Genomic DNA, 25,782 nt, shown 5'->3' with positions numbered 1-25,782 from the left:
TTTTTCTGGAAAAACACATCCACTTTTCTGTCTAGTGCAGAAAGTATGCATGCAAGGTCCTGCTCTCTCTCTCATACTCCATGGGAGCATGGATTCTTCCTGCACAGAAAGACTGGGGTTGAGATGCAGACATTATGGCTGGTAGCTCCATGGTTCCTAACAACCTCAGCTGAAGATTTCATCAAGAGTTCATGACTGGATTGCACCAATGAGCTTCAGCAAAGGGGTCACAATTTTTGATAGCAGCCATCAGATCTTGTGACCCTAAACAAACGAAGGAAAAAAACAGGGACTCTGTAGTCAAAAGCACTTCAAGTGGCTTGTCATCATTGTACATTATAATCCTGGAAAGTCAACAGTCAAAAATATTTCAGGTGATTTATTATCAATGTAGATTGTAATGTTGGAAAGATTTCATGACTGGGGTGCACCAATCAGATTCAACACAATGGTCACAATTCTTCATGCAATTCCTGATTGCCATCAGATATTATGACCTCAAACAAAAAAGTGAAAATAGCAGAGACTCTGCAGTCAAAAACACTTCAGCTGCATTATCATAATTAGAAATTATAATCCTGGAAAGATTTCATTACTGGGGTGTACAGGTCAGCTCTGGCACAGGGTGACTAACACAGCGGGCATAAGATTTTGTGACCCGAATGTCAGACAGCGTTCAAGTATCAGAAAGTAAGAAAATGAAACTAAGATGCATCTCGTGCATATCGTGTTGTTTTTAACATATATATTTTTTTAATTTACCTTTACATACACTGTATAAATGTAATGTGGAAATAACTTAAATAATAAAATTACATAAAAATGAATAGACGTGGAAATTAGACACAGCACTGGCTAGGTGTTTTAATTGAGTTACGTAAAGTGCGTAGAGAGCTAGTGCACGGCCACGGGAACCTCGCGTTCATTCTCAACAACACGTGAAGCTGCGACTCCGAATTTGGTGTAACACCTATTCAGCCGCAGAGGTTCCTGCGCAGTCGCATTGCGGCAGCAAGGAAGGATGCGAATTATTATTCCTGCAAATCACGTACCTATTTTAATGCAACTAATAGTTGAGTATTTGGAGTGGACATAAAGATGAATGTAAAACACGAAATGTATGTATTGTTACGTAGAAGTCCCATGCCTACACAAACTATGTGGCAGATTTTCATTGATTCTCCATCCCTGTTCACCCATTCGTTCATTTTCCATTACCTATTATTCGTGTTTTTGCTACTAACATTTTAATGTTACATAAATATATATTTCCTTTATATACACAAATAGCCATACGCTGTGTAACGACCGTTTTCATGAAAACTTTGGGTGGCTGTTAAATAACAGTTGTTTAGAAAACTAATCGTTCATGAATGATACACGTGAAATAACTGACAATTATTTTGATAATTGTACAATATTTACCATGGAATTCAAAAACGTAGTTTACATTTTTTTTTTCATTGAAAACCATTTTGCCACGGACACAGAGTGGTCTTTCCGCGGACGCGTTTGTGCGTGTACTGGCAGCTTGACGATCTCCGCTAACGTCTAGTGGCCATACCAGCACGCGAAACAATTAATATAGCGTTATGTAAGATTTGGTCGAGTGCAATGTTCTCTGCTCGGACAAGTTGGCAGCGAAAGATGGAATAACGAGGAATAATCCCATTGCCACCAGCCCTGCAAATGCAAATATTCACCTTCCATTGACAAGTCCGCACCTCAGTAACCTCAAATGGGTTATTTGAGGTCAGAGAAAACGCGAAACAGAAATTACTTCACCTCTTTGCGCTATTGTTGTGTAACAAAAAAAATGAAGTTGTTAAATATTATTAGCGACTGCCATTTTAGTAAGAAACATAAAATTTCTTAGTTGTCTTTTGGGATACCTTCTATGTAAATTTACAGCACCGAGGTAAATTCTCCAAGTAACTGTTCATCGCTTAGCTAAGAGATTAACCATGCTACGTGTCACTTCCTCTTATCGTCAGGAAGCAACTAGGATATAACGAGATAACGAGATTTACTTTGATACGAAGAAAATTTACCGAAATATTCTGTTCAGGACTATAGCACGAGAGCATTATTCAAAACCTATTGTAGGCCTATTATAATTATTATATATATTGAATTTAGTTATTTCTCCGAATAAAATGTCTCTATTCATTTCAAAACCATCCGTCCATGTTTCGCTTCCCAATTGTGGCCATCAGTTCACTAAAGCAAAAAAAAAATCAAACTACGGATGTGGTTCTAAGACACAGTTCAGAGAGCAAACTCTAGCTGGTGACACAAAGGGTTAAACAGCAGATCTGTTTACTTTGCAGCAGCTACACGTGGGGGAGAAGAAGGAGGAGGGGATTAGAGATGTGATGTCAGGATGCTTCCGTGCAGCCCCAACAACACAGACACATTGCCTGTGAATGAGAGTTCATCTCGGTACAGGACGCGCAGCGTGTGTCTCCGCATCTCCCTTCGTCAAGGGCGACTCACAATGTCACAGACTGGTTCCCAATCAACAGAGGACGAAATTCAGGGTAGGTCCCTTATGTGAGTTAAGGACATAGTACAGCAATAATTGTAGTCATATTGCTGCTTAATTTTCGTGGCTTTACTGCGCATGTGTTATACAACTTGCACAAGAATGCCACCCGAACAGGAACTGTTTAAGGCTTATATAAGACGCCAAGCCTATAAATGTTGCACGCTCTTCATCAAGGAAAGCTTGGGATGGCGTTCTGTGTTCGAGTATAGTTTATAGAAAAAGTGAGTAGAATCCGATTGCAATTGACACATATACAACAAATAAGCAAGGTATTGGAGTCGTACGACCAAAAAACAAAAACGCTTATTGCACAACCTTATTCTGAGTAGCTGATGCGTTCAGCTGTTCTGTCATGAATTGCTCATGCGCACTGCGTTTATTTGCGATCGTGCGGAGCTGCATGTTTCTGGCTTAGTGCGCCCCTCCCTGACCACTCTCTGCTCCAGTGTAAGAGGACTCAATTGTGCTTGCACAATGCTGTTGGGCTTCCAGTCTTTTGAATGTCATTATTCCACTAGAGGCTGCCCCGTATCTCACCTACTGCGCGGTATCGCTGTCGATAAGCAGTTTATAACGAACTGACACTAGACAACCTCACACGTGTTAAGTTTCTGTTGCTTTTCATTCAGTCGCCGCTGTTGATGTTTGTAGATGATATGGTTGTGAAACAATCGGCATCTTAAAAAATTGGAGCGTCTCGGCGAATGTTAATTCGTTCCTTGGAATGACATTGGGGGATGGCGGAGGTGTCTGCATGATCTCTTTCGTAGCTTCTCGGTGGGTGTTACTGTGGTTACGTAATCATCATCTCACCAAGAAATATAGGGTATTGGCACACTGAACTTGTGGCCCACCAGTCATCTCCCTTTCTTTCATCTCTTCATTACCTTCTCTTAAATAGTGTTTGGGGGCAGCATGGTGGTGCAGTGGTTAGCACTGTTGCCTCACACCTCTGGGACCCGGGTTCGAGTCTCTGCCTGGGTTACATGTGTGTGGAGTTTGCATGTTCTCCCCATGTCGTCGTGGGGTTTCCTCTGGGTACTCCGGTTTCTCCCCACAGTCCAAAAACATGCTGAGGCTAATTGGACTTGGCTAAATTGCCCGTAGGTGTGAATGGTGTGTGAGTGTGCCCTGCGATGGGCTGGCCCCCCATCCTGGGTTGTTCACTGCCTCGTGCCCATTGCTTCCGGGATCGGCTCCAGACCCCCCCCCCACGACCCAGTAGGATAAGTGGTTTGGAAAATGGATGGATGGATAAATAGTGTTTAGAATCCTCCCTTCCACTATAAGGGATGTGCAAGAGAGAAATAGAGGACAAGGTGGCTGTCGTCAGAGAAATATAAATATGAACATTATGGTGTGTAATTTTACTTTTGTTTGACGGTGCCTGCAATTTGTCTTGTATTATTGTCATTCATTGGCCAGTTTGTATCATTTGTATGCTTTTATGCTATTCAACAGTTACCTTTTTTTGTGCCATGAAAGCATATGAAGCATATCAAGTATATCCTTTATATACTATCATCAGTTCATCTGTACCTTTTGCACATTTCCGTGGCAATTAAAATGCATAGAAAGACAGACATGCAGATTGGTAGTTATTTGGATGAGTGGCAGCAATTGCCAAATCTGACAATTATGTACTAAGGGGTATAGCTTAATGAGTGTTGTGTGTTATGTTTATCCACCTTTACACGTTATCTATGCCAGTGAAACGGTTAATTCATAAAATGTTGGTATTTGGGTCTAAGTTGATGCTGCACATGACTTGATGTCATAGTTTCCCAAGCGTTGCAGAAGAAAGAGCTAATCCTGGGTAGCCCTCCAGCCTGGCAGAATTGGTTTGCGGGCACGGGTCACGGTGTGGGGGCTCTGGTGCCAAGTGATATACCAACTGCTTATTATTATTACCGATTGAACAGCTATCCAGCTCATATTGCAGTGTTTTTAAAGACTTTCTTCATAATGATTTCCAAATCTCTATTTTACCAACTGTACCGGTTGTCCTTTATCTCTTAGCATCATGGGTGGAACTGGATGGATGCACTACTGCGGTGGCGAGTCGCAGGGACAGTGTGATTGGTCCACAGGGCACCACTTCATCTCTCCTGCAGGGGGAGCTAGAGAGGATCCTGCTTGAGGCACAGTTGGAGTGTGAGAGGAGCACCCATGCAGACGGCTCAGAAAAGTGTGTAGAAATGTTTTAATGAGTTTTAATTAAACTTGACAGGTGTTTAAATAATAAAAAGACTGCTTAATAAAAAGAATCTGCCTCCTTCTATAAAATATTCAGCTGAGTGAATGGACTAGATTTCCACTTTGGAATAAGATGTTGGTTGAGCAGTGGAATAATTTATATGTAGCAGGCATACACTATAAAGATGTACTGATTCATAATGCATTCGTTGATACAACGGTATCATTTTTTCCACTGAATGGTATGAACTAATATAACAACCTGGCATATATTTATCTGAAAACCAATAAACTGATTTTATTTTGTTTTTTTCTCAAAACTCTGCTACAGCAGCACTTCTCAGGCGTCTCCCCAGAAGACAACCACCCCACAGGTAGCCAGCGAGGAAAATTCTGTCACCGAATGCATATTACAGGTAACGTACTGCACTGTACTACAGGTCACTAAGAAACATACACCGCTCACAGAAAGTCTTGGCACACACGTGTATTTCTGTAAAAATGTTGCAAATTTATTGGTTTCATAACAAAAGTCAATTGACAAGCAATGTTTAATATATCTGCACATATCTTCTGCACGGACATGTGTTTGACTCATTCAATTTTGTTATTGTCATTCTGCTATTAGTTGCAGTTGTAGTCATCTCTTTCCTAAGGGATACTAAACACAAATGTTTGGTTTTTAATTTTATTTCAAAGGTGTTTCTAATTAAAAAGCACCCAATGAAACTGCTTGTCAATGAACTTTTCAACTCGGAACAGCTTTTTAGAGCTATAATTGGGTTTCAATTTATTACTAGTTGAAACCAATATTTTACTTAAAATTGCTTAAAAAAACTAAAACTTGTTTCTAATATGATACATATTTTTTGTAAACTAATGAATAAAGTATTGATTTTTGTTATACTATTATTATATATTATGTATAATATTATAAATATTTTTTTATAATATTAATATTATAAAATATTTTTGCTTAATTGAACAAGTGTCCCAAGAAATTACTATAATATTCTATAGGTTAAAAACCTGCTGCAACATACTGTGTACTGTGATATTCTGCAGGTTAAAAATAGACATGCTGCACCATACTCTCTACTGCACTATACTGCAGGACACAAGTACACATTCTGCACCATACTCTGTACCATACTATACTGCATGTCGCAAGTACACATACTGCGGCATTAGGCAACCCACTCACATCCTCTCGCACTGAAATAGACAACCTCATAATAATGGTCTCAGAGACTCACACTTTGGACCTGATCAGTATGGGAAAGGACAGATGCTTGAAGTGCCCTAAGTTCTGGGGAATAGGCAACATAATCAATCATGTTTTTTCACTTGTTTCGTTATGGAAGCCGGAAGACTGGCACCAGTGCAGACGATGCAGCAGCGCAGAGTGGGTGTGGCAGTGGTCCAGTCGACCTGAAAATCAGCCCCCCAAGTAAGCACACGTGCCTTTCTGGCTGTGGCCCAGATCACCGGGCCAAGCAAGTGTTTGCTGCTATACTGTTAGCTGCTGTATTTGTTCAGTGCTGTTTTCACACTGCATTCCCCTTCTTTTCCACCACCTTTTTTGGCTGGCAGTGAATAATCTACATATTAATTGGCTCTGTTATAGTAAACACAATTACAGTTTAGATCTGGGGTCTCCAATTCCGGTCCTGGAGAGCTGCCCTCCAGTAGGTTTTCTATCATACCTGGCTTCTGATGAGCCACACCTGATCTCAGGTAAATACCAGGAACAGGTGTGACTCATTAGAAGCCAAATGGGACAGAAAACCTACTGGATAGTAGCTCTCCTGGACCGGAGTTGGAGATCCCTGGTTTAGATTATTCATTTTCTTACCAACTGTTATGCCCCCAGGATGTACCCCCAGCCTTGTGCCCTGTGCTGCTTGGGATAGGTTCCAGGCCCCCCATGGTTCTGCACAGGATACATGGTTAGAAGATGGAAGGACTGATGGATGGATAAATTTTATTATAAGACATGTGTTCCTTAACACAAGTGCATACAGTACTGTGCAAAAGTCTTAGGCAGTCAGAGGGAATCTGAGTAGTAATGGCATATGTGCTCAGAACAAAAAACACAACTTAACATTAGAACATATGAATATTAAGAGTAACACAAAAACTAACATTTTTTTTTCAAAGTTTTCCAAAGAGTCTCTGATATCTTGCTGGATGGCTAGATGGACACTGCTTCAGTTCCCAAGCCTCTCCTCAGGGGCACCTCAGCCATCCCATGTATTCATTAAATTTCACCACCCACTCACTTGATTAATTAATGAAATTAGTTTTTTGAAGTAGTGTAGTTAATGAAGTATTGATTAGCCATACGAGGTGTGCCAGTGGTCCAGTCAAAAAATACTTGGGTGTATTTGCGGTTTGCAGCACACGCTGAGGTGACTTTAGGACAAGTTTTGAAACAGCCAAGGTCAGGGACGGATTATGGGTTGTGTGGGCCCCTGGGCAAAACGTCCCCCCCCCCCCACCAGCACCACAATTCAAGGGCCCTTGGCAGCCAAATGCCCTCCCTATAGGGTCAGGGGCCCTTGTAGGCAGAGGATCAAAGAATGTAGGCCCTCTAAAATAGACAAACGAAAATACATTGTTGATAAGCGTTGCAAATTGTTTTGGACTAGGGGCCCCACAGGCCCCCTGCACCCCAAGGGCCCCTGGGCAGCGGCCTCGCTGGCCCGGTCCGTAATCCATCCCTGGCCAAGGTAACACACTTTGACAGACGTACAGTAATGTCATAGTTTTACGTGAACACAAAGATCATTTCAACATCATTATGTTAGACTACCTAAGACTTTTGCACAGTACTGTATGTAACAGCGGCAGATCCATCCACTGGGTTTTAAACTTTAAAGTGCTCTAGTGTCTTAAGCCCTTCAATATAAATTTATTCTAAAATTAAACTCTAATGATAATTACCTTCCCCCACCCCCATCACCATAATTAGAATGAGCAGTTTTAAGATGGATTGAGGGATGATGGACTTTGGACATTTTAACAGCTGTTTTGTGTTTTTCCCTCAATTTCTCTTCTTCTCACTCTATTTTTGCACATTCCTTTCTCTCTAATCTTGTTGTCTCTCTCCCCAACAGAAAATTGATGTTTCAGCAGCCAAAGCGCTCATGTTCTCTCGGGGTGGGGAAGAGCGGGGCGATGAAGTGGGGCTTCTTCTCCTCTGAGGTCTTCCTCCTGTTCATACCATCCCTGGTGACCTCACACCTGCTCACACTGGCGGTGGGGTGAGCATATCACTCTCTGTAAGCACAGTGGGGCCAGTGAGATTGTAAGTGCTTCTGCAGTGGGGTGAGACAGATCTCACTGTAAGTGGGTTTGCACTGTAATCACTGACATTGAATGCAGATATACTGCAGACTAGAAAAAAAAAACTGACATTCAGACAGAGCTGATGAGTCACTCCATAGTGAACTGAATTGCGACACTGACTTCTGTATGAAGTTTCAGTCACAAGACTGAGTATGTGAAAATGCAAACAACTTTCGGTCTTTGTGTTTCAGGATTTATCTGGGAAAGCGACTGGCAACCTCTTCTACGAGCCCGCTGTGAAGTGGACCCCAATTCTACCATGAAATGCCCACTGCAGGTTCACACTCATCTTTATTGATAATGATGTCCCACCCTTGATGCTAGCATGTGCATTAGTGAAGCAGTCAGTCATTGTATAACTCTTGCTCTTTGTCTTTCGCTCACTTTGTTAGCAATAAGCACACCCTTCCGCTTTGGGGTACAGCAGAAGACAACCATGAGAATCAGTGGTAGGAGGGTAACAAATCAGAGAGTGATTAGGTAGACTGTGTTATGACAGGGAGGATCGTGGGATTTGGGAGGGGGGGGGGGGGGAGGCGGAATGAGATTCCCTGACATGTATCGCTGTGTTACTAGTCAACATTGTGACACATTCTTCATTGTGGACTTCCTGTTATGTAACCGTATCCCAGGCTCACATAAATAAGCCAGTCCTTATACTTCAGCAGACATTACAGCAGAGGGAGGCTACTCAATACAATACCTCACCGCCAAAACAACTACCTGTGACATCCATGCCAACAATTCGAGTGCACAAAAGGACATCAGGCAATTTCAGACAATACAAGAATATAAGATCATCCACTGCTTTTGAAGGTATCCCTATTCTTTTGTGGCTGCTTAGCACAGGTGTCAAGAAGGACACTAAGGCTGTAATGGTACACAAAATTCATGGTTCGGTACACACCTCGCAGCAGCAGGGAAAACAGTTTTGAAATTATTTATTATTAAAACCGCAAGCACAATTAGGCAAAGCTGCAATACAAAGGTGTGTCTGAATAATCAAAACCTAAGAGACATTATTTGTACATTATAGAAACAATTACGTAAAATAAATTTAGAAAAACAAACCTATAACAACCATAATGAACTGTCTTCTCTACTACCAAGTATATCAGCATATCTATAGCAATAAACATATTATTAGCTGTAGCTATAACCTAGTTATCTTTCAGTCTGAATTTCCTGCCAAAATCGCCTTAAATGCCACGGGATGACTAACTTGTAGAGGTGGTTTCTGCCTTGCTCTGGTCGTACAGAGGCTCAGATGATTTCTCAAATGAGTCAGTATGTTTGCTTTTGTTTGTGGGGCCTGTACCACGAAGCAAGGTTTCTTGCTCAGCCAGATATCTTGTCCGAACCAAAATTCTTCAGAAATCTGGCTTCATGATACAGGCTGTAGTCTAACCAACTACTCTCTCTCCAGCGCTGGTGTACTTTTCTGGGAAACCAAAGTGTTCTCAAACCGGCAGTTATAACGGACTGTACCAGCATTAGCTGAAATCAACTCGCAGCCACAATTAGTATAATATTTTCTGTGTTGAACATCTACATCTGTGAATTTAGATTTTGCATGTGTCAATAAATGTATTAATTCATTTCATCGTGTGTACCGAACCGAAAATATACGGAATGGTACACAACGCATACATGTGCTGCTATAGACCAAGAGGAAAATGTCTGTCTTCTGTCACATCGGCATTGTAACGGGATTCCAGTGCAAAAATCACAGACACGGTCTCACTGAAATGTGTGCAATGTGTATGAAAGCAATTCCACAATCTATAGGGTGGAGAGATGGTAGCCTTGAAATAGGTATAAGGATATGGACTGACAGAGAGATTCCCTGCTCAGTTTCCAGGTCCAATATGAATGTTCATATTTTCCATATAATACACAGGTACCTCATTATAAAATTTGCACCCTTGACTATAAATCAAGGGAAAATTTCCAGAAAACCAAAGGGACGGTTTCCCTTAACTCCAAAGGTCCCATAACTGCTCTCTAGTGTCTGAATAGTGTACGTGTAATAGTGTATTTCAGAGAATTCAGTGAAGACTTCCATCTCCAGCACAATGTGCCACAGATCCAAGGCTAACTGATCAATGACAGTCACCCCATTCTCAGAACATGGCTAATGAGCCAAGTAGCCAAATCAGCACTGCTTTAGTCCTACCTCCTTAGACGCAGATCTTAAAGTATCCCCTGGCTCCAGATAGTCAAAAGGCATCAACCCCTTAATATGGAAGTATTTCTGATATACAGTGAGTTCTGCATGTTGAATGGTAGTACGAGTCCCCCCCCCCACCCCATTTATTTCAGTGTGACTCACCCTCACTCCAGTCCCAACTCATGTGAATAACCATCTATCTCCCTGGCGTTTGTCTCAGTCCCAAAGCCGTGTTTCTTTGCAAGTTGTGTCTCCCCAACCCACCGCAAACCATTTCCTGTCCTGTCATGGAAAAGCAAACTAAATAAATCTCTCACAAAATCCCAGTCATGTGGTTCTGTCCAATGACCCGTCAAATTTCTCTCACACAAAGATTATAAATTGAAATGGTAATAGGACCATTGTCTGCAAGCTTCATACTGGCAAGTGTCACTCGCCCCTATTCTTGGACTAAATGTAGCACTTGTCTCAGAAAGCACAGGCCACACTTGCCTTTTTCCATTTTGGTTTATTTTGGCCACCTTCCATGAATGTGGAAAAAGCAACACATATTTTTATTCAAATTAAATGAATATATTACCAAAATAGGCGAATGCCAATTTTATTACAATAGCTCACAGTTAATGGCTAAATCACACCTTCAAGACAGTGGAGTCCTTAAAAACAATAAAGGGATTCAAGGTGACATCATGCTGTCATATAAGTTTTATAATCAAGTAAAATTATCAGTGTATCTGATAAGCACTCATGTCTGTTGTTCAGCTCATATGTAAACTACAAGAACAGCTGGTTCAGTTGGCTACCCAGGGGAAAAAAAAAAAGTTGTTTGCCTCAAAAGTAAAAGGAAAGTGAAATCTACAGGCTGAAATCACTGCAGTAACAATGGAATAGTAGCAGTTGGAGCATCAGAGAGCACGCTCAGTAGGGTATGGGGCGGAGCATCAGAGAGCACGCTCAGTAGGGTATGGGGCGGAGCATCAGAGAGCACGCTCAGTAGGGTATGGGGCGGAGCATCAGAGAGCACGCTCAGTAGGGTATGGGGCGGAGCATCAGAGAGCACGCTCAGTAGGGTATGGGGCGGAGCATCAGAGAGCACGCTCAGTAGGGTATGGGGCGGAGCATCAGAGAGCACGCTCAGTAGGGTATGGGGCAGAGTATCAGAGCATCCTAAGTAGCACAAAAGAAAGCATGCCAGAGATCTGAAACATAAATAATAAAATCCTGTGTAAATCTTTCCCCCGCGAAAAGCAACAAGGCTGGATCAGCACTCAGTATGACAGCCAGAATCAGCATCTCTACCAGAGTGTCCAGGGTGGCTGCTGCAGGGGAAAAGATGCCAGACTAGACACGTTCACCGGAATGGAGATGACTGCCCACGGGAGAGAATGCCTTTGCAGAGATCGACGAATCATATGCCTGAAGGAGTATAATGAAACACAAGATGCACCTCAGTCGTGCCTCTAATATGGGCACATAAGGTCACAACACATGGGTGGGAAACAAACATTCCATATGCACTGCATATATGCACTACATGTAGTTTTTGGTCTAGAAGATATAAACACATCATTTTGTCTGTATATGGCAAACAAACTGAACTTGAATTGTGAGATGGCTACAATAACAAGTGTGAAAAGACAACAGACAAAATTCCAAAGACTTAATAGCAGAAAAATGATGACTAAAAATTAACATAAGATTGCCAATCTAATTCAATGTTATTTGTATAGTTCATTTTCACAACACTTCATTGTCTCAAAGGCCTTTTACATTATCTTTGCCCAAAAACCCCCCAGTGAGCAAGCCAGAGGCGACAGTGGCAAGGAAAAACTCCCTGGAAGGAAGAAACCTTGGGAGGAACCAGGCTCAAAGGGGGAATCCATCCTCCAGGAGCCGGCAGAAGAAGCCCTAACCCGAACCAGACCCAAAGGGGGCGCCCATCCTCCAGGGGGCAGCAGAGGAAGCCCTAACCCTAACCAGACCCAAAGAGGGAGCCCATCTTCCAGGGGGCAGCAGAGGAAGCCCTAACCCTAACCAGACCCAAAGGGGGAGCCCATCCTCCAGGGGGCAGCAGAGGAAGCCCTAACCCTAACCAGACTGAAAGGGGGAGCCCATCCTCCAGGGGGCAGCAGAGAAGCCCTAACCCTAACCAGACCCAAAGGGGGAGCCCATCCTCCAGGGGGCAGCAGAGAAGCCCTAACCCTAACCAGACCCAAAGGGGGAGCCCATCCTCCAGGGGGCAGCAGAGGAAGCCCTAACCCTAACCAGACCCAAAGGGGGAGCCCATCCTCCAGGGGGCAGCAGAGGAATCCCTAACCATAACCAGACCCAAAGGGGGAGCCCGTCCTTCAGGGGCCAGCAGAGGAAGCCCTAACCCTAACCAGACCCAAAGGGGGAGCCCATCTTCCAGGGGCCAGGAGAGAAAGTAAAAAAAAACAAAAGATTTTTTTTTTCCTTTCAGAACAGGGTCATGTGTAGCCAGTGGAGCACCTTACCCGTCACGGCCCAGGAGGAAGAGTGCAGGGATGCTCGGCAGGTTCACAGTACCGTCGGTGATCATGTCCAAGTACTGGCTGTCGTTGTCAGAGGCGCTGTCAGCAATCAGCACAGCCTGTCCGCCGGCCTCTTCCACAGCCCGTGCCTTCTGAACAAAGGAGCACCCTCTGTGTGCATGGATACATACACACAGTGTCACACTGTCCGGCCATATTGCTACTGCCTGCACAACTGCACAGGTCCAATCCAGCTTCTGCACTGGTGATTATTTATTAAGGCACATTAACAAAAGCACAATACTTTTAACAAAACTTGCAAACATTTTATCCAAACGAATAACATTTTATATGCTGTTTTATACCATATAATATTTCACTTAAACAATTCACCTGAGGCAGTAGTAGGAAGCATCTTACGACTAAGCAATAACTTGTGGGACACAAGGTCGGGTTCATCAGTGCTATACTACATACTTGTCCCAAGGCATTTCTGCCTAAGTGAACACAGCAGAAACTACAGTAAAACAGACGAGTTCAAAAGCAAACATGCTTAGGTTTGATTCATCTCCCTGCCCCAAATATAGGGACCATAACCCATAAGGCACAGGTCTCATACCCTCTCTGCAGGAGGACAACTTGGCCCTCTATCATTTCTTTGTTCCTTAACTCCGAACAGCCATCCGAGGGTTCAGCAGGAACCAGGTAGATCTCATCATAGGATGAGGTCTGTCAGAGAGAGGTGGAGTGGAGTACAAGATTATTCAAAGATGAATCGATGGACATCAGTTTACCACGCTTGAAACGTAATGTAAACTCACAAAGTCGCCACCGAAGTCTCGGGCAGGGGCTGCGCTGAATATGTACCCGATATCTTCAGGCCTGAGGATGCGGAAATACAGCAGCTCATTTACTCCGAGTCCTAGTGAAAGCAAAGGGAACAACTCACAACCAACCAAGGCAAAGCCATAATCCCGCCGTAACAAGGAAAACCAGCCCTGTTCATTTAACACAAAATAAATGAATAAGACCGTGTGAAGTTCTTTTTATCATTCGCAGTTCAAAGTCCAACGCGAAATACGTCTCCGTTTGATTTTTAAAAATATATTTAAGAACAAAAAAAGCTGGGATAATACAAACCACAGAAACATAGCAGCGTCGAGGGGGTTGTAGCCAATAGATCAGAAAATCAAAAATTATTTCCATAAGAAACGCAAGAAACGATATTACTGAGGTGCAGAATTCGTGTGTACGGAGAATTCAGACCAATACCTGGATTCAAAGTTACATTTTCACCCAGACAGTATAGATAAGTTACCGCCAGTTTGCATGAGAAACAGACAGCTGTCTTCATCGGTTCGTATGCTATATAAGTCGGTATAAAGATATCTTTTGACGTTTACTTACCTAACATAAAATGCAGCTGTGACAATATTACCCCAGCTATAAGAAGCGGGGCTACACCGTACGGATCTGTCATGATTCTGCTAAAGGTGTCCGATTCTTAGACTTTAAACCGATTTCTATCCGATCCGCACATACCTCCGCGGACACAAAATATATAAATTATCTAGCCAGTCAGAAAAAACAAAATTGCAGAAACACAACTAGTATACAACAATTTCAGAATTGATCGGAACCATTTTTCCTTTTAATTCATTCGTTTCTTCGTATTTAATGAAGAAATTAAAGCATCGCAATCAAAATATATCGCCACCTAATGTACAGGCGGCCTCATGAAAGGAAAAGTAATGGGCAGAGGTGTAGATCTCTGACCTCACGAGTGCGATTCAAATCGAATTGATTTACCTTATTTGTCAAATCACTTGGTATGTTCATTTGACTTCCTCTGCCGGCTCCTGAAGGATGGGCTCCCCCTTTGAGTCTAGGTCCTCCCAAGGTTTCTTTCTTCTAGGGAGTTTTTCCTTGCCACTGTCGCCTCTGGCTTTCTCACTGGGGTTTTTGGGCAAGGATAAGGTAAAGTGCTTTGAAGCAATGTAATGTTTTGAAAATGCCCTATATAAAATAAAAATGATTGATTTATCAATTGATTGATGTGTTGATTGATTGATATACAGGTGAGTAAAAATCTCACGTAAAAAATCCACAACTGCAGCAACAAGAATACTGCAGATGATTTGAACAGTCCAAAACGGGACAATACAAAAAAATAACAATTAATTTGCTAAACCTTTTAAGTCCCTGGAGGTAGAAAAGACACTGGTGTGCCTTTCTTCACTGGTTTGCCACTGTGGGCTGTCCCTGTGAAGCCCCCAGTGATGTGCACTCTGAAGAACCTGAAACTGCTCACTTACTCCACAGCAGATCCGTTGATGATGACGGGGATGTGCACCTCCTCGGCTTGCAGAAGTCTGCCATCAGCATCTTGAGTGACTTTACCACTGGGCCCCTGAGCACGGTCCTTAACCTCCAACTGCTCCATGGATTGTCTGAACCCGTTTTCTCAGAAATGTATGCTGCCTTGGATGAACGTGGCTACTAAATAAACCAAATGTTATTTCAGTTTTATGTTTTTTACATGATTAACTTTTTGTCCAGAGTGTCGCCCTTCTATCAGAATACAAAATTTTACCAAGCATTTTATCTGGTGTGAGGAGCGTTGTATAATTACTCTCTCACTGTAGAGTTAGGAGCCACTGAAGAGTTATCACTGGCATTACCAACGGTGATTTGACCATGCATGTGGGTCTATGGACAAAGCACGTAATTTTCTAACCAAAACACAGGCCTCTCTGCTCTATCTAGAAGAGGACCTTCACATTGGAAGTTGATGAGGATGTGTAGGCTAACTGACAAACTTATAATTAAGGAAAGGCTATTTTGACACCAGAAAACATATTCTAATAGGGGGCGGCATGCTGGTGCAGTGGTTAGCACTGTTGCCTCACACCTCTGGGTCCCGGGTTCGAGTCTCCGCCTAGGTCACATGTGTGCGGAGTTTGCATGTTCTCCCCATGTCGTCATGGGGTTTCCTCCGGGTACTCCGGTTTCCCCCCACAGTCCAAAGACATGCTGAGGCTAATTGGACTTGCTAAATTGCCCATAGGAATGCATGTGTGAGTGAATGGTGTGTGAGTGTGCCCTGCGATGGGCTGGCCCCCCATCCTGGGTTGTTCCCTGCCTTGTGCCCATTGCTTCCGGGATAGGCTCCGGACCCCCCGCGACCCAGTAGGATAAGCGGTTTGGAAAATGGATGGATGTTTACGTGAAGGTGTGGATGTTAGAACAACATTAGTGCACAGTATTCATCTTTACAGGGTATTTTTATTAACGATCAGGGGAAGTTCTGAAACAGCTTTATAATAACTTTCAGTTGTTGTCCTTAAAACTGAGTATTGTGAAGCCACCGCTCAAACTAGCAGGCACCTTACTAAGGCCTTACTAAAAATGACAGCACCCTATATGGTGGCCCCCCCGACACACCTAAATAAAACAACTAAAATGTACAGTACAACTACATTCAACAAGGCACGTGAATGGTCATTAATAAGCTGAACACTACAATAACGATCATAAATGCACATAATAAAAAAAAAACAGATGCAAATGCCCACAGAGCCCAAAACAAACCAGTCACAGTCCAGATCTTTCCAAGGAAGGCTTGTGAGTATGCGCTTATGCACTCGCAACTTTAGCATTTCCTACAACAATAATAATTAAAAAGTAATTAAAAACTAAACTATGTACCTGCTCCTGATTCCTTGCAAAATAATAGCATCTATAGTACATTTGATATATTATCAATTAAAAATCCTCTTCACTGCAGCATCTCTAACTCAAGATTTTATATAAAAGAGTGACAAAAATGCAAATTGCCAAGAGCAACACTGTTGTCAGCACCATGTGAGCATGGAACCGAAGTGAACATCTACCGCACATTACCAGTCTAACGGACAATACCAGGTATTCTATCTGTGTACAGCAATCACTATATCATTCGAATGAGAAACATAGTGTTACTTTTACCAGTGTCTTTACAGAGACATTAACTCTGTTGTTTGACACTCATAGCTTTGTTTTACTACACTAGTGCCATTTTCAAGTAGAAAGTCTTGTATTCACATCAAAACAATCGCTTCAGTGATCTTAGAGTATGTCTTTGACCCATTTCCAACTTGCTGTTTTATGTCAGGATTCAGCTTTTACCACGAGGGTTTTAAGAAGCATAATTCCCCCAGTCTGGTCCTCGTGTGCCTTTCAGTTGTGGTCTGAACTGTCCTTCCTCTGCTTTTTCTTCCTCTGATAATCTCTTCTTTTCTCTTTTCTGCAGTAGAGGATATCATTTTCTTTCGAGGTTCTAAAACGTTGTTTAATTTTCTTTCCTTTCTTCCCATCCCTCATTTTCGTCTTCGTCCAAGATACCATCTGCATTTGGAGAATGAAATAGAGGGTATTTGCTTTAATATTTTAAGAGAATTGTGCGTCTTTCTTTTCCTGTGATTTTTGGAAGTTTTTTTTGTACCACATCGTACATTTAATTAAAGCATGATATCCCTGCTGCAGGATTGTGCACTCAGACCACAACAGTGTGGTTTCAGTGTACAGTTTCATGCCTCCTCTTTGGCACTTTTGATGTTAGAGGAAATGAAAAGCAAGATAGCCTGTGGTACTCTTCTGAGGCCATGAGTGACAACACACAATTAGGTTATGCACGAACAAACACTATATATGGCGGTGTGCTGCATAGCTAAGCTCACTAAGGACCTGGAGCAAGACATATTCAAGGCCTAAAATGGTTAATGATTGTAACATATTTTCCCTAAATTCACAATGTTAAGATGGTAACATATATATTTCTATCGTGCATATAATCTCAGGCTAAACTGGGAAGCTAGTAGTTCAGTAAAAATTCATGCTGATATACAAGTTATAATTTTATATTACTATTGACTATTTTTTTTATTGTATACACAAAACTCAATGTAAAAGTGAGGATTTATGCAAAGCAACAATTAAAAGGAAACAAAAGGGCTAAGTCTGAAGGCGAGACAGAGAGGCTTTTTAATAGCATGCAGTGAAAAATAGACCACAACCAAGTGCAGCACAAACATATTGTCACAAAGATGATCAGATGACTTCCAGTTCCTCGAGCTGGTTATCATGTCCTCAGCTTGAAATAGGTTTGTGACAGAAACATACAAGTGCAACCACAAAGAGAGCTTTGAGAGGGGTGCCTCACAAGCACTTTCAACAAGTCAGCTCTAAAGCCAAAGAAAAGGACCAGTCTGAGAAGTCAACTTACTTATGTCATTAAAATGGACAGATAGTAGAAAAATAAGTATTAAAAAAACATGAATCTGAACTTGTGGACTGGTTAGATGCTAAACGCTCTCATTCTGAGAGCCAACTGCAAATACTTTCTAGATTTGATGCAAAGAGAGCACAGCTGAATTGTATAATTCATCACGAAAGAAAGCTAAATGCGTGGTATAATTTTGCTTTACCAAATTTCTAGTTATCCTCCTCATACCATTATACAAGGATTTCCCTACACTATAACTTATTATCGTTAATAAATAATAAACATAGGATAAATAAATTCATAATTTAATTCTTTCAGATAAATAGGTAATGCTGTCAATAAATTACGATATAGTAGTCAATATTATAGCACTGTCTTATAGCAAATGATGTTTGGAGTTTGAGATGGATTTTCAGGTACGGACAGAGCTAATCTGCTCTGAAGAGAACAAAAAGACGGATGAAAAGGCAAAGTAAGGCTTCAGAAATCGAATCCCAAGCACCCCATGTGAGCTGAGCTTTGGGTGGGGCAGGCTGGCAACAGTGCTTAGGGACAGGAGGGCAATCAGTCAGTTACATTTTTCCATGGACTCCACTGGCTCCAGGGCGAGGGCACTAAGGGGTCCCTGGAGCGAGCACGTATCTGGCTAATTCCTCCAGGAACCGTGCTGCTGTTGGACAGGCCCGTCTGCAAAGTAAAGAGAAGCACTATTAACCAGGCCGGTAACTTGCTTTTTGTGGCCTCACAGGATTCTTCTTCTTCATCAAGTGACAGTGGGCTAATGTTTAAATACAGGAAAAAATGAAGAGACCACTCTATATTTAAAAAAAAAATCTGCATTTTTAAATACTGGTTTAACCCTGGTTCTGCTGGCAGAAGGCTACGTTCTGCATATAGCCATAAATTGAGAAAGGAGTGAAACTGAAAAGTGTGCTGCGGTATCTTCATTTTTTCCAGAGCTGTATCTGCTATGATCACTATCAGTATGTTATTGCAACACAGTTTCAGCATGGGCCTGTTGACGGCAGTGGCTTGGTCAGGTCATGTTGGCGATAATCCTCACCGTGCCATCGTTCTGGTATATGAACTCAATCTGGTGGTCAAGCGGGAAGTAGCTGAGGGGCTTAGCCCAACTGGCTGCGGGCTGCACAGTCACGCTGAGCAAATTCCCCTGCTTCTCGCACAGCCCCAGCTGTGGTGGGTCCGGCTTAACTGGGGCAGGAAACAGATGTTTGTCTATTTGACTGACAAGTCATAGTTTTGGCAGAACGTGAGAAAATATATCCAGAATGACAAATAATATAGACAGACTGGCAGGGTGTCACGATCGCGGTCGGGCGAAGTGGCGATCGTGCGGGTCGGCAGGCAGGAACGGGCAGACAAGCCGAATTCAGGGCTAACAAGGGGTTTATTGGGATACGGAGCACGAACATCGACCAACATCAATGACGGACGAAGGACTCAGGTAAGACACGGACTGAAATACACAGGACTGATTGAAAATAATCAGACACAGCTGGGTACAATCGGGAAAGAACACGTGGGCAATCCGGGGGCGTGGCACACACGAGGAGCCGACGAGCAGGGCATGACACAGGGGTAGATATTGACTTGGGGGGGGGGGACTGTCAATCGTGGGAGCAACATACAGGTGACCTTCATCCTTCATGCTGATTAGTTGTTTCGCTAGTTATTCATTTTCAATTTCACTATCTTATTAATATGTTCTTCTTTTAACAGTAACACTGGATTATTATATATGTAACTACAGAACCTTGATTTAATTCTTCCCTCTTGATATATCAGTGTATTTAGTGGAGCAGCTTTCTGTTACCCCTAGAGAAGTTATTACCGAGATAAACCTCTGGCCTCTTCTATACATCCCGCCCATGTCACATTGATCTCTTCAATGAGTCACCTTGGTTTTCACATCCTTAGCAAAATCAGCGTTCACGTATTTATTTCTATTTTAAGACATTTTAAGCCGCTCACCAATGTCACGGAAGAAAAATTGCAGGGTCCTCTTCACGTAGTGCGTGGAGCTCACCGCTTCTCCAGTCAGGATCATGGGGGTGTCCTCTTCGGTAAAAGGGGAACTGGTCAGTTGAAGAGTAAACACCTGCTGTGCATGGGCTTCGGAGTAAATCCAGGGGCTTGGATCTTGGCCATCACTGTAGAAGACAAACCTTTCTTTCATTTCAACTCAAATGACCTTGAGTGTGTAGGCTTTTCGTGTCGTATGTGCTACCGTTGATATCTTAATCGGGCAGCGGTGAAGCCTTTCAGAGACCAGCTGCAGGTGAAGGAACAGCTGTACGTCTGAGCTGAGCAAATCAAGGCTTCTGTGAAGAGGAAGACAAAAACGGAATCATAAATGGAACATCCTGGTATAACCTACCAACACGTCGTGTTTTCTCTGCTCACCTTCAGCGTCTTGCTCCTCGACGTTGTCCTCCTCCAGCAGGAGGTAGGTGCTGTCGAGTTTCCTTTCTCCATCCCAGCAGCTGTATTCACCAGCATCTGGCTCTTCCAGGTATAGCAGCTCTAAGCTCTTCCCTTTGACGCTTCTGATTTCCTCGCCATCCCGTCTGTGCTTCCAGGTCAAGTCGCCCGCGAAGTCAGTGCGGCAGACGATGGTCACGTTGTTTTCTACCTTGCCCACCTCCACTGCAGAAAAAACAGTTGTGCACAGATACATCAGTGCTGTACCATGAAACACACAATGCAGAAATAAAACACTGAAACAATATACAAGAAAAATACAAGTAAACTGAAGAAAGGTAGATGTAGACTCGAAAACAGCCAGATTTCCCAATTTTTCCTGAGCCAATCTCAATCTCAAAATTATAAAAAACAATTTGAAAAGTATATACAAAAGTAATGCATAATGAGTCACATGTATTAAGTTGTGTAAATGTCTGGTGCAAGAGTCCTTCAGTGTATTCACTTCCAATGCTTATGCGAAAGTTATACAAAAAGCAGTCTAGTCATGTCCTTCATTTCCTAAAAGCAATTTTCTCAACATAACAATGTAACTGTAACTAATAACATCTCTGATTTCATACTTTAAAAAGACACACCCAGAATTAACCATAAAGAGTATAATGTGTATTTATCCTATGATATTATGCAACAAGAGAAACTTTAAGGACGAATAATATGTTCAGCATATTATTTCAAATAGTACCCAAATGTTTAAAATATTTTCCAATCTGGATTTGGTTTTATTTGCAGTAATTCATACTGTACATTATGAATGGTCCAAAAATCATTTCACTGTAAGGGTTTTTCTATGAAAGGATCTATATTTTTAGGATATTTATTTTTAGATTCTCATTTCTTCTTTCTACACTTTCTTTGATCAGCTACATATGTTACACAGCTTCTCCATCTTTGTTCAGTATTTTAATCCCGTATGTAAGAAACTTTAAAATGCATCTCATGAATGAAAAGTGCTATATAAATAAAGACAATAGCAACATTAATTGATTGATTGATCATCATCATATTATCATAATTAATTATTGTTGTTGCATATTTGATTACAATCAATGCAATTAGATGCTTTCGTTGCATGTCTAGATCAAGATAATGAATGAAGTGCATTCTTTTAACTCAAATACAGTAATTCCGCAAACAATTCACATGCTTTCTGCAGATATGAAGGCACAATGTAAGACCTTACTGTGGCTTGGGAAGGAACTGAGCCCCCACACGGAAGGCAGGGAGAGCAGGAGGAAATACCAGGATCCAGCCGGCATCTGGGAGGGTGACACATAGGCCCAAAACACGTCTCTGCATGTTTAATGATTAACATGGTACCCGACATGGGCACCTTCCTATTTTTTCATTTCACTTTAAAAGACAGAAACACAATCTATGACTCAGTCCCACACCACCCTGGTATGAAGGAAACTTTACACATTTTCAAATAAAATCAGGAACTGAGCTGAAGAGGATGCAATTGGGTTACCTTTCAGAACAAAATACACATGTACAATCCACCTGTCTTGTTATTTTTCCTTCAGGGATAAAACATGACACTTCTCAAGATCTCGTATCCGTGCTGAATGTTATAATGTTGGGTTGAATCCAGTGATCTCTGTATATGTGTTAAATAGGTTAATAAATACATTCATCTTCTAACTGATTATCTCGGTCAGGGTCAGGGATAGTTTTTTGACAGTGGCAGCAAACCCGCCTGACACGGAGAGAACATGCAAATTCCACACACAATGTATTACACATACACACACCAGAGTGATTACAATCAGTACATGAAAAAGAGCTTAGTTATAGCATTAACTAAGCAATTTATTAGAAAACACAAGGGTAAATAGACGCATAGAAAACGTCACTCATTTGGCGATTGTTTAAGAATAGTTTCAGCATCATTTACATTATTACATTATATTATATTATTATATTATATCTTAGTGAAAACTTATAAACTTAATATCAAATTTATATATAATAACACTACTGCTGCTGCTGCTTCTACTACTACTAACAATAATAATAATTATTATTATTATTGCTATTATTATTGTAAGACATATGGCATTCAATGAAACGTGATAAGAATACAAGAATAATCATATCTACATGTTTAAAATAACCCACAACACATCACGAACCAGCGTTATCTTCCTCCCACCCCCCCTTTTCCACACTCCGAGTCCCCCTACCTTGGTACCTGAGCGTTTCTATTTTCTTTGGGCTTGTTTTGCGAAGGGGATTACAAGTCCGTTCCCGCTAGTTTGTGTAACCCTAACACTGACCCATTTTTATAGAGCTAGACACCCACGTACGCAAGTGGTTTCGAGCAAATACGGAAACATTATCGGTGAATTCCTTGAAGGCAAAAACACCAGTGGAGAGTATCCTTTGGTCATGATGTGGCGCGAGCGAGTAGACCGCGCAAGTTTAATGTAACAGGCTAATTCTGTGTAACCATTATACTTGTAGTGATTCCCTGAGGGGTTTCTGACAATTCTGACTCCTTTTCTTTGAATTACTAATATATCTTATCTTTATCAACTTAAAGTGAGTATTGTAAATGCGCGCATTACTAGTAATGCGTGATATTTTTCTTGAAAGAAAAAAAACCGAACAAGTAAAATCTTGACTCCAAATAATTCTGCACCTGTTTAAATTATTTTACTGTTATTCATTAGCGTGTGCAGAATTTTATCAGTAAAACCCATTTCAACCAGTCTTTGCCTGGGTAAACCTGACTTAGCCCCAGATTTAAATTTATTTCCCAATAGCTAGAAACTCCCCTGGTTCATTTCCAGGAACAATCAGATCTTGCAATTTTAATTATACTTTAATTATACTGCTCAGTAAATTTCAGTGAACATATCTTAATTTTTCATCCATCCATCCATCCATCCATCCATCCATCCTCTAATAATTGCATTCAGGACTGCTTCTATGGCAGATGAATGTTTAGTTTTATTTAGATTCGCTTTTGTTTAACCCAGGAGTATTCATGGGCTCTACATTCATGCTCTCCAGGTTCCCTTGCTTCTGCTGGTCCCTGGGTGTTGTGGGTGAGCCATCAGAGCAGGAAAGGTGTTCATTAATGGAAGGAAATCCAGTTCTCTTCCTTATGCTATGTTAAATGTGTCTTTATTCCTGTCTTAGCAAGATCTGTTCCTTTCTAATGTTTTATCTTTGGTGGCTTTGAGGTTCTGTGCCTGCAGGTTATCAATTTACCATTGGCTACTTAAGTAACTGGACATTAAGTGTTGGTTTTGTAAATGTAAATGCTTCCACCCATGCACCCATCCATGATGCATCCATCCGACGCTGTGGCTCACAAACAAAGGGGTTTATTTTAAGTTAAACAAAACAAGAAACAAAAAGCAAGAACTACAATAATTAAAGCACGGCGCAACATAGGAGCAATCACAGCAAATTACCATAGCTGCAAACGCACAGTAACAACGACAACGACTGAGGCAGGAAACCAGGCTATAACAGGTACATGGATAACAAGGCTAAGGAGGAGCAGGTGTGGGCTGTCACAAACAAAAGGAGAGGGGCAAGGAGGAGCAGGCGGGGTCAGTCATCAGATACAGAAAGGTTCTAAGAACAAGGGAAACCAAAACAAGGAAAACTGAAATACTACAACCAGGGAGTAAAACAAAGAACTGTACAGAAATACACCAAATAATGACTAACATAGGTAATACGGGAAATAAAAAAAAACAACAATAATGTGGGTGGGCTTAAGAATGAATGAAAGTTGCATTTATATAGTGTTTTTCAAGACACTGAAAAAGCAATGGGGAGCCACTTCAACCACCACCACTGTGTAGCCCACATCTGGATGATGCGACGGCAACTATTCTGCACCAGTAAGCTCAACACACAGTAGCTAAGGTGGTGAAGGGGCAGGAGCGATTTCACCAATTCCATATAGGAGGCGATTAGGAGGTCAGATCTGATAGGGCCACAGTGGGCAGTTTGAGCCAGGACATCGGGGTAGCACCCCTACGCTTTCAAAAGATGCCCAGGGATCTTTTATGATCTCAGAGAGTCAGGACCTCAGTTGTATGTCTCATCCAAAGGATTTTTACAGCACAGTGTCCCCATCACTGCACTGGGGCATTGGGATCCACACAGACCACAGGATGGGCTAACCTGTTATTCACAGTGTCCCCGTCACTGCACCGGGACATTGGGATCCACACAGGCCACAGGATGGGCTAACCTGTTATTCAGTGTCCCCGTCACTGCACCGGGACATTTGGATCCACACAGGCCACAGGATGGGCTGACCTGTTATTCACAGTGTCCCCGTCACTGCACCGGGACATTGGGATCCACACAGACCACAGGATGGGATAACCTGTTGGCCACAGTGTCCCCGTCACTGCACTGGGGCATTGGGATCCACACAGGCCACAGGATGGGTTAACCTGTTATTCACAGTGTCCCTGTCACTGCACTGGGGCATTGGGATCCACACAGACCACAGGATGGGCTAACCTGTTGGCCACAGTGTCACTGCACTGGGGCATTGGGATCCACACAGGCCACAGGATGGGTTAACCTGTTATTCACAGTGTCCCTGTCACTGCACTGGGGCATTGGGATCCACACAGACCACAGAATGGGCTAACCTGTTGGCCACAGTGTCACTGCACTGGGGCATTGGGATCCACACAGACCACAGGATGGGCTAACCTGTTGGCCACAGTGTCACTGCACTGGGGCATTGGGATCCACACAGACCACAGGATGGGCTAACCTGTTGGCCACATTGTCACTGCCCTGGGGCATTGGGATCCACACAGACCACAAGATGGGCTAACCTGTTGTTCACAGTGTCCCCGTTATTACAATGGGGCACTGGGACCTACACAGACCACATGGTGTGCTAACTTGTTGGCCACAGTGTCCCTGTCACTGCACTGGGGCATTGGGATCCACACAGACCAAAGGATGGGCTAACCTGTTGTTCACAGTGTCCCCGTTACTACAATGGGGCACTGGGACCTACACAGACCACATGGTGTGCTAACCTGTTGGCCACAGTGTCCCTGTCACTGCATTGGGACATTGGGATCCACAGGATGAGCTAACTTGTTGGCCACACCAACACCTCTTCCAGCAGCAACCCATACGGTGTCCAGTACATTCCAGGCCCAAACCAGCTTAGCCTCAGGTGGAATACCTCATCTGAAGTGCAGGTAAGAACCACCCACTTAGCCCACTGAGCCACACAGCAACCTAGGAAGCAGAACACACA

At 42.4% G+C, this 25,782-nt stretch overlaps 3 protein-coding genes across 6 annotated transcripts; 1 reads left to right on the top strand and 2 right to left on the bottom strand.

The window, feature by feature from the left end:
• The first annotated feature begins 2,352 nt into the window (after positions 1-2,352).
• On the top strand, positions 2,353-10,591 carry zgc:73226 (uncharacterized protein LOC402792 homolog). 3 transcript variants are annotated; one of them, XM_048978279.1, is made up of 6 exons: positions 2,353-2,540; positions 4,568-4,736; positions 5,076-5,160; positions 6,109-6,194; positions 7,864-8,028; positions 8,287-10,591. In XM_048978279.1, the coding sequence occupies exons 1-5, from the start codon at positions 2,384-2,386 to the stop codon at positions 8,012-8,014; spliced, it is 648 nt and encodes a 215-aa protein (XP_048834236.1). In that variant the 5' UTR covers positions 2,353-2,383; the 3' UTR covers positions 8,015-8,028; positions 8,287-10,591. The 3 variants fall into 3 exon arrangements, with proteins under 3 accessions (XP_048834236.1, XP_048834227.1, XP_048834222.1); XM_048978270.1 differs by having other exon boundaries at positions 2,354-2,540; positions 5,079-5,160; positions 7,864-8,010; XM_048978265.1 differs by having other exon boundaries at positions 2,356-2,540; positions 7,864-8,010.
• Positions 10,592-10,757: 166 nt separating this feature from the next.
• Positions 10,758-14,444, bottom strand: LOC125709636 (protease-associated domain-containing protein 1-like). Its single transcript, XM_048978294.1, has 5 exons — positions 14,165-14,444; positions 13,579-13,679; positions 13,377-13,486; positions 12,761-12,928; positions 10,758-11,681 (listed from the first exon to the last, which is right to left on the bottom strand). Exons 1-5 carry the CDS (start codon positions 14,235-14,237, stop codon positions 11,561-11,563), a joined length of 573 nt encoding a protein of 190 aa, XP_048834251.1. The 5' UTR covers positions 14,238-14,444; the 3' UTR covers positions 10,758-11,560.
• A 1,596-nt stretch (positions 14,445-16,040) lies between these two features.
• On the bottom strand, positions 16,041-22,847 carry si:dkey-88e18.2 (interleukin-12 subunit beta). Of its 2 annotated transcripts, none has more exons than XM_048978242.1 (8): positions 22,709-22,847; positions 21,706-21,781; positions 20,445-20,687; positions 20,269-20,362; positions 20,013-20,191; positions 19,084-19,232; positions 18,597-18,707; positions 16,041-17,143 (listed from the first exon to the last, which is right to left on the bottom strand). In XM_048978242.1, exons 2-8 carry the CDS (start codon positions 21,779-21,781, stop codon positions 16,976-16,978), a joined length of 1,020 nt encoding a protein of 339 aa, XP_048834199.1. In that variant the 5' UTR covers positions 22,709-22,847; the 3' UTR covers positions 16,041-16,975. The 2 variants fall into 2 exon arrangements, with proteins under 2 accessions (XP_048834199.1, XP_048834208.1); XM_048978251.1 differs by having other exon boundaries at positions 22,717-22,787.
• Between the last annotated feature and the right edge of the window lie 2,935 nt (positions 22,848-25,782).

Source organism: Brienomyrus brachyistius, chromosome 2 (genome assembly GCF_023856365.1).
Source record: "Brienomyrus brachyistius isolate T26 chromosome 2, BBRACH_0.4, whole genome shotgun sequence".
NCBI lineage: Eukaryota > Metazoa > Chordata > Actinopteri > Osteoglossiformes > Mormyridae > Brienomyrus > Brienomyrus brachyistius.
This window is presented reverse-complemented; position numbering and strand designations above follow the sequence as displayed.